At 36.3% G+C, this 14,158-nt stretch overlaps 2 protein-coding genes across 2 annotated transcripts in view; both read left to right on the top strand.

The window, feature by feature from the left end:
• Nucleotides 1-792: 792 nt before the first annotated feature.
• Nucleotides 793-2,157, top strand: dph3 (diphthamide biosynthesis 3). Its single transcript, XM_059570229.1, has 3 exons — nt 793-940; nt 1,287-1,361; nt 1,763-2,157. Exons 1-3 carry the CDS (start codon nt 833-835, stop codon nt 1,835-1,837), a joined length of 258 nt encoding a protein of 85 aa, XP_059426212.1. The 5' UTR covers nt 793-832; the 3' UTR covers nt 1,838-2,157.
• Nucleotides 2,158-5,376: 3,219 nt separating this feature from the next.
• The window catches only part of nck2b (NCK adaptor protein 2b), a 50,822-nt gene continuing 42,040 nt past the window's right edge, over nt 5,377-14,158 (top strand). Inside the window, exon 1 of the mRNA XM_059571378.1 lies at nt 5,377-5,599. The gene's annotated coding sequence lies outside the window, so the exon portion shown is untranslated. The remainder of the gene's footprint in view (nt 5,600-14,158) is intronic.

Below are 14,158 nucleotides of genomic sequence, written 5' to 3'. Positions count from 1 at the left end.
AAAATCTAATTCAATACTAAACTAAGGTCTTTCCAACAATTACAATTTTTAAGAATTTGGGATGTCTAGGTTCTTATGTCTTGTTTAGGGTACATGTGATTCAAGTGAACAAGGATATATTTAAATTAAATACTTGGATCTTTACTGGATAAGTGTAATCTAGTTTACTGTTTACATTTTTAAATAGCAGAAACTAATTAATGAATGAAATATAAAGTATTAATGAAATATTAAATATAAGACTGAATGCCTAATACATTCCAGTGCATTGCATTGGTATATTATTCTCCAATAGAACACTTTTAGCAAACATAGTATGTCATCTGGGTGCTTCTTGCATATAGATTAACAGTCTTTGCACAGTATACATACACTGCAGAAATTTTAGGTATGATAGGCTATTCCTAGCATGTTATTCCAATATAACCTAACTTAGTGACTCAAATGGAAAAAGCAAATAGAACCAACCTGCATTGGGAAAGTAAAGTAGGTCTGCATACCTGTATATGACTGAATAATAATTGTTTGCATTTCATCGTGTACTGAAAACCCCAGTCGAGGTCAATTATAATGTTAACGTCCAGAAATCTATTTAATTTGCTCAAGCTGTAATTACTCGAGACTTGTTGCGAGACGTTAGGTGGATAGAAATGTGTCACCACCTGGTGGCTAAACTGTGAACAGCTTTTTGTTTTAATTCGCTTGTTGACAGCGTCAAAATTGTGCGCCACGTACGTCACACCGGGCGCGTGTTGTATCCGTTTTTTTTTTTACAGTCTATCGATAGGTTGAACAGCACCGGCGAGGACGTCTGAGTAGTAACTAATCTAGAATGACGGTGTTTCACGACGAGGTTGAAATAGAGGATTTTGAGTACGATGAAGAAACAGAAACATATTATTTTCCTTGTCCATGTGGCGACAGATTCGCGATAACGAAGGCAAGAAAGTGTTTTTCTATTGGAGCATCAGAATGTAACTTCAGACAGTCATAACTTAACATTATCGCTTTCTTAAATGTATAACTTGTATATATTTATATGTAGAGTTTTATTTGAATTTGTGTAGTCATTTTTACTTTTAGTGGATACTTTCTGGAATAGTCTAAAAAACTGAACTACAAATAACACAGAAAAAAGAAACAGCCACTTAAGTGATTTAATAATGTAGATGTGTGTATTGACTCAGGAGGTGTCAGTGTATAACTAAGTGGCAAATATTTTTAGAATATTTTTAATTCTAAATAGTATTTTGTCAAGAGGAAACTACAGTACTTCTGTTTTTCAGGAGGATCTTGAGAATGGTGAAGAAGTGGCCACCTGTCCGAGTTGCTCACTTATAGTAAAAGTAATCTATGATAAGGTAGGATGTTTAGTGTGTTCTGGTGGGCTGTTTTTGTAAAGACAACTTTGCCTGATTATTTTTGTTTTGCTCATTTTGTAACCATATGATTATAGATGTTATTGATTTACTGTAGAAATAATGCCTTGTCCTTTTTGTAAAATCTTGTTTAGGCCTATTGTATATTTTCTTGTATAATGATACAAAATGAATTAAACATTCACTTAATTGACGCTGAGATAAAATTATGTAGAAAGATCTTAAAATGACATTCTCACAGTATTCTGTTACTGTGATTACTTAATGATCTCTGATCAGTTTTGATCTGTTTAAAATGTTGAGCTAAACTATGACAATTGTGTTCAGAATCATGTTAGTTCAATAAGTCTCTAAAATATATAATATTTTTGTTGTTGTTGTAGGAGCAGTTCATGTGTGGAGAAGTAATTGAAGCACCAAAAACATTAGAAAACAAACTGGAGCTGGCCCAGAGTTGAGAGATAGACATCGACTTGACTCTTGACCCGATCCTTTGCTCTGATAATGGACTTATACGCACATCTGTCATTTTACAGTTACTCACTACATATGCAGATTTTTTTGTAAGGATACTGACCACATGGACTTGATACATTTAGTACCAAGATTTTGCACACAAGTTACTATTCTGTTAAAGTTATTTATTAAAAAAAATAAAGTTCAAGTTTTTGCTTGAAAATACATGTTCAGGAATTTAGAACATCTGGAGTTTGATTATGTTGTATAAAGACTTGTATACAATAATACTGAAATAATTAAATGACCTCTTCATTGTCAATGGGGTGGTTTTTTGGTTCTGTCTAATTTGAGCCGCTGTCTCAAACTGCGGTCTTAACTCCCGCACCGCGTCGCTTTTCAGCGCGAGCTGTGTGGAGAAGCCCATTTCCACCTCCATTGCGTTGGAGAAGCAATCCCGTGTTTGCACACTCGAGCTCTAGGCGGGAACTTGCGGTCTTCCAGGCCAATTGCATGCAACCACTGGTGCTTAATTTTAAAGTCTGCTGGTAAACTATGCAGTCCAGCAGTGCTGTCGCAACCAGCAACACACCTCCGTACCATCCTGACCACTGTACTAAATACAGATAAATCTACACACCTCCGTACCATCCTGACCACTGTACTAAATACAGATAAATCTACGCTAACTTGAAGATCTAAATAACTATATAATTGCGTTGCTAAATAGATGCTATATTAGTCTATCCTGGTCTTTACCAATATTGAATACTCGCAATTCCAGCTCCTGACTCACTACAGTGATTTTGATGGTTTTATACTGCCAAGGGCGTGGTAGCTCGTACCAAGGGGTGTGGTGAGCTGGAAACTGCTTACGTCACCTGCCACCCTTACTTCACTTGCCACCGCAACATCCAATAGGAAAAATCAACTGCAGTAGCCACCGTTCAACCTGAAGAGGGCAGCACTCAGACGTTTTTACACCATATATTGTAGAATTAAAACACTTTATACTCAAATGTCAAAAAAGTTACTCGAATCAATGAACAGCACTAATAAAGCCCCATTCTTATAGATCATTTACTAAAAAAAGTTGGTTTAGGGTTTAGTTACTCTTTAAATATGAGCAGGCCTACAAGCTGGGATTGGTAATGCTGCACTGTAATCATAGTTATTTATATTTTTCATTATATTTTATTATATGATATTGGTTTGAGACTGAGAGTATTTTATTTAGTGGAGAACTTTGCAGCAGTATTTTATTTCTTATTCTTTTTTTATTTTATTATAAATTAAATTTTATTATTTATTTTAAAAAAAAGTATTTAAAAAAAAAGTGTAAACAAATTGTTAAAAAAAAGTTTATAGTAATAAACAACCTGCAGTTTAATGTTTGCATTTCTTTCCCTTACTGTACCGAAAATTAACCGAACCGTGAGTTTAAAACCGAGGTACGTACTGAACCGTGATTTTTGCATACCGTTACACCCCTAGTACCAATATGCTTCCATAGAACTGCAAATTATTCAACGTGTAAGTTCTTGGCATTACTTTTGGACCCCAGGGGGTGCTATTTTTCAACAAAAAGATAAAATGTACAGAAGAATTCTCAAACTGTAGGTTAGTTACAACACCAAATACACAATTTATATAAATTTGTTTCTAATTAAACATTGAAGTGACTCAAGAACAAAATGTGAATGTCCTATTATGGCCCAAATATGAACACAAATGACTGCGAACTTATAGTCTAAATCAAGAACCAAATAGTTCAACTTTTGTAGCAGGATTGAATTGTTGAGCTTTATGAATTCAACAAAACAACCAATGTATGAATCAACTGTAATGTTTTAAATTCAACCTCTCAAAAGCAGCTTCTAAACTCTAACTATTTAAGATGTAAGATGTGTGTATTTTGCATGGTTGAGCCAAACCTGGACTAGGGCCACGAATTAATCCTTTTACTGTTTCCATCCGGTATATACACAAATCATAATAAATCTTTCATTGATTTCCTGTCATCAAAATTTTGCCATTTGGCTTGTCAGCAGCCAGCTTTGGGGTGTGCGTTTGTGTGTGAGAGAGACAGCAGTTTCCTGTCCTTCAGATGATATTGAAAGGCCCATCTCTCTGATGACTGTGGCATCCCTCATGAGCCAGCAGCAGGAATACTGCACTCGGTCAATAGCATTTTTACTCACTCTCTCACTGAGCTAATCAGGGAGGGGATATGGGCTGCCAACCACACACACACACACACACACACACACACTCCTGTCAGTACAGAGAGAATCCTTGGATAAAAAGAGTCAAGGTCAAAGATGATCATGTTCACACAGACGCCAACAACATGACACAAAACAGATGGTCATGTAAGAGCAAACACTATTTTCATTAAAAACTTTCTTTTTAAAACTGTATAATCCTTCCAACTTTGCTATCAAATGCATACAGAAGCACTAAACACTCATTACAGACTAATAACAATAGATCATTGGCATTGCCTTTGACTTGAATCAGAATTTTAGAACAACATATTGTGAACTCCATAATACTTCTGTACAGTGTTGAAGAAATATTCAGGTAAAAATATTAATAAAATGTAAATCTATAATATAGTTTTAGTTTTGTGTTTACAAATTTTGGGGAAAATTATGCCTTTAAGAATCTCAAAATTATATATGAATGAAAATATTCCTGAATGTACTAATGTAAACACGTTTTACAAGTCAGAAGTCGTGGCCTAGTGGTTAGAGAGTTTGACTCCTAACCCTAAGGTTGTGGGTTTGATTCTGATTGACCATGACTGAGGTGCCCTTGAGCAAGGCACTGAACCCCAAACTGCTCCCCGGTGCCGCAGCATAAAAGACTGCTCACTGCTCCGGGTGTGTGTTCATGGTGTGTGTGTTCACTGCTGTGTGTGTGCACTTGGATGGGTTAAATGCAGAGCATGAATTCTGAGTATGGGTCACCATACTTGGCTGTATGTCACTTCACTTTCACTAAACTGAACTGAACACATTGCTTAAAAATTATCAAATAGGCTTAAAATACAGAAAGAGGGGCAAAGGGTACCATGTCATTTATTTCGGTGGCCAAAATTATTACAACACTAGAATTTTTAGTTTTCACTTGCTTAAAATGGTTTTAAGTCAGTTATTTCTATCTTTTGCTGTAGTGTGTCAGTAGGAAATAATACATTTCCAAACATTCATTTTGCCATTAATTGTAATAATCCAGTGAGATTTTTGTTTGCACAAGAAATCTGACAGCAGCCAGTGCTTCACACAGAGATCTGATCTCATCATTGAGAAACAGAACAAACTGAAGAAGAACCGTGGCAACATCTCATAGATGCAAAAGATATAAATTACTTACTTAAAACCATTTTTCTAATAATTTTGCTCACCACTGTATATGTACTGGAGGTCCCTGGATTGTTTGAGAGTCTGGGTGGGCTCTCACTGGTGTTTTATACCTGTTGCTTTTGAGTCACGAACAGTGTTCGCCCAGGGCAGTCCAGCACTGGCAGCGGTGACGTCACTGAGCGCTGGGCTGAGCAGAGCGAGAGAGCGCGCGAGAGCGCTGCGGCGGTGATCCTATAGCCTGCGAACGAAGCACTGGGAGGACAACGAAAAGAACGCTGAACGGGATTTTCCATCGTCCTCTTCGGAATGCACCCACACCGAGGGTAATCGGACTTAAGGTATTTTTCATCCGCATCCCTTCGTTTCCCTCGAACTGTCCAGACTCAACCTGTAAAGGTAAAGAACGACGAGCGCGTAAACTTATATAGGTGTGTGAGCGTGTATGGCAGCTTCACGCCACGGGAGGTGTATTCGGTGTTTCGTGGTTCACTGTAATAGACGTTTCGAGAAAAAAGTATAGCCGAGAAGCGAAAGCTTTTATAAATCGCCAAAGACTCTTAAAGTCGCACACGGTGATTTTGTCTTGTGAATTTGCCGCTGGTTAAACACTGGATGAAGCTTCTTGTGCCCACACCAGTACAACAGTAGCGAGGTCAATAAGAATCGAGTCTTCGAATCTTTCTTGCGAATCAGAGCGCAGAGCTGTGGTTATGGTACCGTAACCAGCTGACTTTTTTGTGATATTGTTATTGTTTTTTTACTGAGAGATTGTGAAACACCACATGGCAGAGTTGAAAAGATTATTAGGTTGAAACTAAGTGTTCGAAAACTCAAAATCTTACAAAAAAAAGTTTTGCAAGATCGAAAAATAAGATTTGCAAGCTTGCAAAATGTAAAAAAAATAAAAATATCTCTGCAAACATTATGTTGTTTTTGAGATTTCCTTCTTCAGAACTGCAACATTTTTTTTACGATGTTGCGCAAATAATTTTTCAGAGTTTCAAATTTGTCAGTGTTCTCCCACTGTATTAGATTGTTTTCCAGGTTTGAAACCTTGTAAATGGTGATCTGAAAACTGGTGTGCGAATGTGTGAATTTTTTTTTTGAAACTCTGAAAACAGAACTTTGCAGGCTTGCAAAGTGTTAAAAAAATTACACCTCTTCAAACTTAATTTTGTTTTTGAGTTTTCCCTCTTCAGAAGTGCAACACTCTTTTTTATGCTGTTGTGCAATCATTTTTTCAGAGTTTTTCATCTCTTCCTAATGTATTTGACCTTCTAACTTTAACACTCACTATTCTTAAAAAAAATAATATTAAGCTTTCTATTATTTTGTATTCTATCGGTTTTCTTTTATCATACAATTAACAAAGGCAAAAAGACCTCTAACTCTAGCTTGCTCTATTCTTTTTATATTCTATCTGTTATCAGTATTTCTTTATTATATTATTTAAAAGCCTTTGTTACGTGTAAGCTAACTGAGACTTGTTATAGCACTTGTATATACGCTGTTTGTGACGGATTGAGAGAGGATAGAGCTGACATTTTGAGTCACCGACTTTGCAAAAACCCAACAAAAACACGTCCTAAGAGTCCAAAAGCATTCACTTCGCAATGAAGCCTGTTAGAATTAATAAATACAGTTAGAATGTCCTTATAATTTAAGCCATGAAAAAAATGGTGTACGTTTTTATATTCATTGAACATGAATTATTGAATATCAGCACGTGCGCGAGCAAAAATGTGCTATTAATTGTATAGCTTCAACAGTGCATTGGAGCGCAACTGCCCGAGCGCTTTGGAAAGGAGAAAGCGACGCGTATTTAGGCGCGACATGTGAACGGCCCTCAACACGGTGTTTTGTTCCTTGAATTCATCAGATTTTCAACGAATCAAGTGAGCCAGTGATTCAACAGTCCATTCAAATGGACTCTTTTGTTTCCTTTCTAATAGAATCAGGCGTTTTGAACAAAAAGTTTGATTTGAACGATTCAATAAATAGCCTACTTAAAGCCATGGTTTTGCTGTCACCTACTGGCGTTTTTATTGTCATCATTATTTATCAATGACAGGCCTAAACCTGTCACCTGTATGGTGAATTTCAGCGACAAGTGGGTAAACCTTTATTTTAGAACTGGACCGCGACGGGACCACCTTGTGGACAGAAATCTGTGCATCCTCTGTTTGCGTATCCTGTACGCTTTTGTCATTGGCGGAGCAGTCGGTCAATCCCACCTTTCCAGTAAATACGACTTGTGATTGGACTGTACGTCAGCAGACAGCAAAGCATTGGCCAAGAGCAGAAGGCCCTCCCTCCAGGCTTTTTTTTATTTGCGAGGTTGCCGAAGCTTCATTTTCGCTCAGTCTGAGTTTCAGCTGCGTGACAACACTGACACAAATCACGTGAGACGCAAACTCGCAACTGTGTGTGCGTATCTCCGCAAAGTGGGTGTTGTAAACTCAGCTCTGAAAAAATAGTCTGCAATAGGAGTGCAAATGTAATGTAATGTAATAAGTTTCGCCCTTTCGAACCTCAGTTTTCAGAGTTTCAAAACTTTTTTTCACCTATTCGCACACCAGTTTTCAGATCACTATTTACAAGGTTTCATATCTTGAAAGCAAACTATACACTGGGAGAACAGTGACAAATTCGAAACTCTGAAAAAATGATTGCACAACACCATAAAAAAGTGTTGCACTTCTGAAGAGGGAAAACTCAAAAACAAAATTACGTTTGAAGAGATGTAATTTTTTTTAACACTTTGCAAGCCTGCAAAGTTCTGTTTTCAGAGTTTCAAAACAAAAATTCACACATTCGCACACCAGTTTTCAGATCACCATTTACAAGGTTTCAAACCTGGAAAACAATCTAATACAGTGGGAGAACACTGACAAATTTGAAACTCTGAAAAATTATTTGCGCAACATCGTAAAAAAATGTTGCAGTTCTGAAGAAGGAAATCTCAAAAACAACATAATGTTTGCAGAGATATTTTTATTTTTTTTACATTTTGCAAGCTTGCAAATCTTATTTTTCGATCTTGCAAAACTTTTTTTTGTAAGATTTTGAGTTTTCGAACACTTAGTTTCAACCTTTCAGACCTGTATTTTCAGTTTTGAATCATGGCAGGATTTAAATCCCATATATATATATATATATATATCAACCAGGCCTTATTATTACCTTATCATTATGGTACAACAATAAAACATATTATATAACCTATTCAATATTATAAATATTGTAATAATATTTTGGACTCAGCCTGTTTGTTTGCAAAGGTTGCATTCATTTTCAGCACAGTCTAAACTATTTTAAATTGAATGATGTATTGAGTCTTAACAAACGATTTGTTATTTAGTCAAGCTTTTCAGCATAAAAATCATTTACAAATTCAGTTCTCCCCAAAATAAACATTCTGTAGTCATTCACAGCGTTATTTCAGTCCTGCGTGTTATATATATACTTTTATTTTTATTGTGTGGATTATATCACTTAAATGGCAGTTCTGACTAAATTAAGGGTATTTATGTAAACAGCACAATAAAATATTAAAATAATTTGCCTTGAACACCGTTTTTTCTTGTAGACCGTACTGTTGCCTGCATTGTTGGTGTTTATGGACCAACCAAAAGGAACTGATCAGTAGTCCTTACAGTTAAGATAGAAAGGTTTGAATATTGGATTTCAGTATCGGTACATAATCTCTGTCTGTCTCTCTCTTCAGTGTTTGTTACTCAGTCTCTACCCTCCTGTGATATGTCTGTGGAAAGGGAGCATCCCTGTCTCTCTCTTCAGCACTGTAGGCAGTGTGCATGCCAGACATAACAGAATTGAACCGTTTCTCTGAATCCCGTAATTCTCTCATTTGCTAAGAACAGGTCAAGCATAATGAACTGGCACTATTTCCCTTGGTATTTTCACTTGTTGACTGCAGTCGACAGTGGAAATCCGGTTGGCTTTACATGCATTATGACAGTATTACAAGATGAGTGTGCTAAATTGTTCAGCTATGCAATTTTAGGGGATCTGATGGACCCTCTCTCACACCATATCAGAATGCAATTTAGGATACCGCCAACCAGAAAGATGAGATTTTAAGATGAATTTCAATTCATTCAGATGTGTAAAAATGTCATAGTTTAAAGTCCCTCTCAAGCATTAGAGAGTTTTATTTGTTGTTGTTGTTTGGATCCCTTCAGCAAGCAACAGCAAGTGAATTAGCTGTGGCTCATAACAGAATATTTTACAATTATGCATTTACCTTCACATGTGACATAATAATCAGATTATATTTTTTTCTTGAATGGAAGAGGTCCTTGAATCTTTAGTCAAAAGGCTTTTATTGCTCATATCGTATGATATGACAATATGAAGCTCATACTCATTTTATTCAGAGGTCCAAACTGGGCAAAAATATGCAGTTGCTGAGAAATAGCCAAAAATGTAATGTAAATCAAGGAGGTCTTTATAACAGTATGTATGAATTATCATGTTGCTAAATCTAAGTTACTTCAGTCCAATTAGTATTCATACTGAAGTATTAATAACAACAAAGTTATTATTGGGTACTTCATAAAAATCCAGCAAAACCAAGATTTCACAGCAAAAAAAAAAAAAAAAAAATTCACTTTATTTTAGTCCACTTTAGACCTTCTACTAACAGTAAGTAATTTTGGAACTACATGTCAACCAGCAGTCATTAGAGTATTAGTAGACTGTCTGCTTAATATCTTCTAACACTTTATTTTGATGGGTTCACAACATACTGACTATGAGAAACTTTGCTAGTATATGTCAACTTTTATACTAACCCTAACCCTAACCTTACAGTCTACTCTGAGAGTTACATGTAGTTGCAACTTATTAAGAATTAGTTGACATAGTTGCAAAGTTATTTATAGTTAGTAGAATGTCTAAAGTGTACTATCAATATAAAGTGTAACCAAAAATGTACCAAAACCTGAATAGGGATGTTTTTAGAATTATATTAAAAGGTTTTTTACTTTCTTAAAATATTTAATCTATCGATCATATGACAGAAAGCATGTAGTAGATTGTGTTCAACGAGTCAGCAAACTTTTGATCATGTCGATATTTAGAGGCTTTAACAAATTTGAGTATATAGGCTTTACTTGGTTTAGCTAAACTAGGTCTCAGACACATATCCACCAATGTAAATACAGAAGTCTTCACTGTCAGAATCCCCTTTGGTCAAAGGAGTGTGTGAAAATGATTATGCTCTCCTGATGTGCTTATAGCTGTTTCTTGTCTTTGTTGGGGTTAGCTCTGCCAAGAATAGCATCCTCTCTCCAGGGCTGAACTCTGGAATCTTGCCCCATTGGGAGTTTAATTGCTGATCATGAAACAGCATTTCAGAGCCTTTGCTATTGGTCTCAGATGATTCTCAGAAGGCCCACACGATGATGGTTCGATCCCTGAGAATTTTTGACCTGGAATTAAATTACAAAGTGCAGTTGAAAAAGAATGATTTAAAGTGTTTAATGTAACATTGTAAACTGTAAATTTTGTCATCATTAAGGAATTTTTCTTTACAGTCTAAATCTTTCCACCATGCAGCGCAGGAACAGAGCAATTTGCAGCTCAGCATGGATGATGCATATTTTATTAACAGTCTGGGAAAATGTAGCATCTCAATATTTCATCAGTGCACAGCTTGTCATCGGTGCCAGGAAAAAGTATGAAGCCCTCCAAAAATAGGCTTTGTTAAGTTACTCTGAGGAGGACAAATTACACGAGTCGTGGCTCAGTGTTTCTGACAGGGCGTTTTTAAAATTCTGGATCTCCAGAATAAGCCCCTGCTGAGCAGTGATCTCAGTAAAGACCTTGAGAAAGGTACCTAACTTTGGACACTTTTTGTGCTGCTCAACATAATTGGAATAGAAAGACAACATTAAGGAAATGAAGAAGGAAAGGATTATTGAAACTCTTTTCTGATTTCGAACAGTCATCTCATATCATGCAAAATCAAGGACCGCTTAATGTGGCAGATTATACAATACAAATGCATGATCCTCCTATGTTCCAACATGACTGACAGTGCAGTGTAGGTTATTAAACAGATAGTCAAGGTTTTTGGCCACTGTGCCACATTTCCCACAATATTTATTCAACTCTGCATGGTGAGGACTATGGAATGATATTCCGGACTTTATTCCAAAGGAATTGCAAATTGTATTTGCAATTGCGTTTTCAATTTGTGGACGCATAAAATGTGACATAATCCAAATGGCATTACCGTTTGCATTTTCGTTTAAGCGAACGCACATTGTCTGCCAAATTTAAAATGGAAATGCAAAGTCCATTTGCAATTGTGTTTCCCATATCTTATGAGCTATGAGCCTGTCATATTTAAATAGCAATATTAATTACCACATTTGCCTTTTCACTCTCTCTGCACTGTGCATGTAAACTGCCAAAACTCAAATGGAATCGCAATTCCTTTTGCATTTGAATTTCCAACGTCTACACGGAAACCTGTCAATCAAGTTCTTTTTGTGGTGCTGAACATGAATCCATTTCTCATCTCTTTTCGGAATGCACATATACAAGTCTGTTCTAGTAGAATTTTTGTATCTTTGATCATACTAAAATTTACCATGTTTTTACTATGGTGAGCATGAGTTAACGATAGTGTTTATAATTAAACCACAGTAGCCACAAATGTACAGTTGTCTGAGACGTTATGAAATGTTCTTTAACATCATGAACCATAAAATGTAGTCAGTGTTCTGCTATGGTTTATTTGCATAATAGGTAAACACAGGTCACAAGTTAACACGTCACATTTCCTTGATTCAGCAGCTGCACGATGTGATGCCGAGAGTCCTATCTTGAATCCAGAGATCTGGAGCTGATTCGGTGTAGATCGGTAGCTCGTGACTGTCGTCTCACGGCGCACTGTCTTTTAGCGCGTGTTCGAAACCCGCTCCAACACAGACGTACTTTATTTTTTTATTTTTTTGTTTATCCTACTTAATTCAGCCGCGAAACAGGCGATCATACTAATAACTTGTAATCTTTACAAGAATATCTGAATCATGCAATGAGCAAGTCTGCGTTTATTAAACATTTAATATCGCGTCAGTTTGTGCTTTCTGAATCGCCGAATCTGCTGCCGTCTTTCCAGCACATCTGCAGCGGAGACCTGAACCAGGAAGTTGGTCACCAGATAACACAGTAACCAGTTAAACTGTAACACCGGGAAGATTAGGCAAATAGACTGGTGACGTAGGTCTGCGCGCGTTTCTCAATAAAAAGTACACTGATTTCGGACTTGCATCCTCAGTAGTTTAGACTTTGTGCATTCGACTCTGGATGGGAGTGTGATGTCTGCGAGGACGCAGGTCCGGTAATTCTGCAAACAGCAGCGTACTTGATAACATGTCAGCTCGCCTTGACTACTGCAATTTTCCTCACTGTATATTTACAATAAAACGAAAAAGGATATGAAATACCACTGCCTCCTTTAATTTTTCATTTATACAGAATAATAGCAGCAGAAATGTACTTAGTTCAGGGAAATGTGTATATATACAGTCATTACAAATTAAACTAAATATTATATCAATTGCCTCTTTTATTACCGTCGACTGTGAGTGACGTCACTTCCCAATGCAAACACGTTTCCGTGTAGACGTTGGAAATTCAAATGCAAAAGGAATTGCGATTCCATTTGAGTTTTGGCAGTTTACATGCAGGCAAATGTGGTAATTAATATTGCTATTTAAATATGACAGGCTGATAGCTCGTAAGATATGGGAAACACAATTGCAAACGGACTTTGCATTTCCATTTTAAATTTGGCAGACACTGTGCATTCGCTTAAACGAAAATGCAAACGGTAATGCGCAATTTGCATTTGCGTTTGGATTATGTCACATTTTATGCGTCCACAAATTGAAAACGCAATTGCAAATACAATTTGCAATTCCTTTTGAATAAAGTCCGGAATATCATTCCATAGAGGACGTTGTGCATTGCCCATGTGATTAATCCTGCCCTGTAGCAACATTATCTAATAATGGGCTTAAAGGAATTTTCTGGGTTCATATTCAAGGAGGGGGGAGAACATCATAAATGAATGAGGCCCAACCTGAGCAACAATATACAATTTGGTGCATATTTGTTATGATGGTATTTGTAAGATTTTACATTTTTATCTTTAGAATTCTGATAGCTTTGTAAAGTCAATGAAATCTTTATAACAGTATAGGAAACTACTTACAAACAATTCATCAGTTTGTTATTTTTAAATATCAGTTTTGACATGATATCTCTCTAAATGTCTAAGTAAGATGATATCTAAATGCTTATTTTTTATTGTGGGGGGCAAAACATATAGCAATGCAGTACGATGATTGAGAGATGTTTCTCAATAGCCTGATGTATCATAATTTGCTACTTACATTTTAACATTCTAAAATCAATCATAAAAGTTGTGGTACCTCAATCTGCTGCTTAAAAAAATAACTTGCTGTTGGTTAACCAAACCACCACATGTCTTTGATGTGAGGAAGTGGTGATATTCTCTACAGATTATAGGATTTATGTGATATTTTAAATCTCAGATAGAGTCATGCATGTAGTTGCCAGAATCATGGCCAGAATGCTTGATTTATCCATTGTGTATAGCTGTAGATATCTTATCATCTCTGTTAAGAGGCAAAGCAAAAGCATGTCAAGCTTGTTTGAGATGGAACTCCTCTTATATGAAGCAATCACGACTAAAAAAGAAAATTTTCTAAGAACAGGTAGATTTTATCCTTTCTCTTAGTCACTGACTCTTGAACCAGCTCTTGAATCTTGAAAGTCCTGTTTCTAAGAGCCAGCCTGTCACATTATGGTGTCTTTGTTATCTAAATGGCAGTTTATATGCTGTACTATTCTGATAGTTAAACAGGAGCTGTCTGTTTTGTCATGTGGGTTTGTTTC

The sequence above is a fragment of the Carassius carassius genome, chromosome 17 (assembly GCF_963082965.1).
Source record: "Carassius carassius chromosome 17, fCarCar2.1, whole genome shotgun sequence".
Lineage (NCBI taxonomy): Eukaryota > Metazoa > Chordata > Actinopteri > Cypriniformes > Cyprinidae > Carassius > Carassius carassius.
Note: the sequence above shows the minus strand (reverse complement) of the source record. Positions and strands in the feature narration are given on the sequence as shown.

What these genes read in the sequence shown, in the direction of transcription:
- dph3 (XM_059570229.1), top strand. Translation starts at nt 833, where the DNA reads ATGACGGTGTTTCACGACGAGGTTGAAATAGAGGATTTTGAGTACGAT. An exon ending in ACAGATTCGCGATAACGAAG is followed by an intron (nt 941 to 1,286) that starts GCAAGAAAGTGT and finishes TCTGTTTTTCAG; the next exon opens with GAGGATCTTGAGAATGGTGA. An exon ending in TAAAAGTAATCTATGATAAG is followed by an intron (nt 1,362 to 1,762) that starts GTAGGATGTTTA and finishes TTGTTGTTGTAG; the next exon opens with GAGCAGTTCATGTGTGGAGA.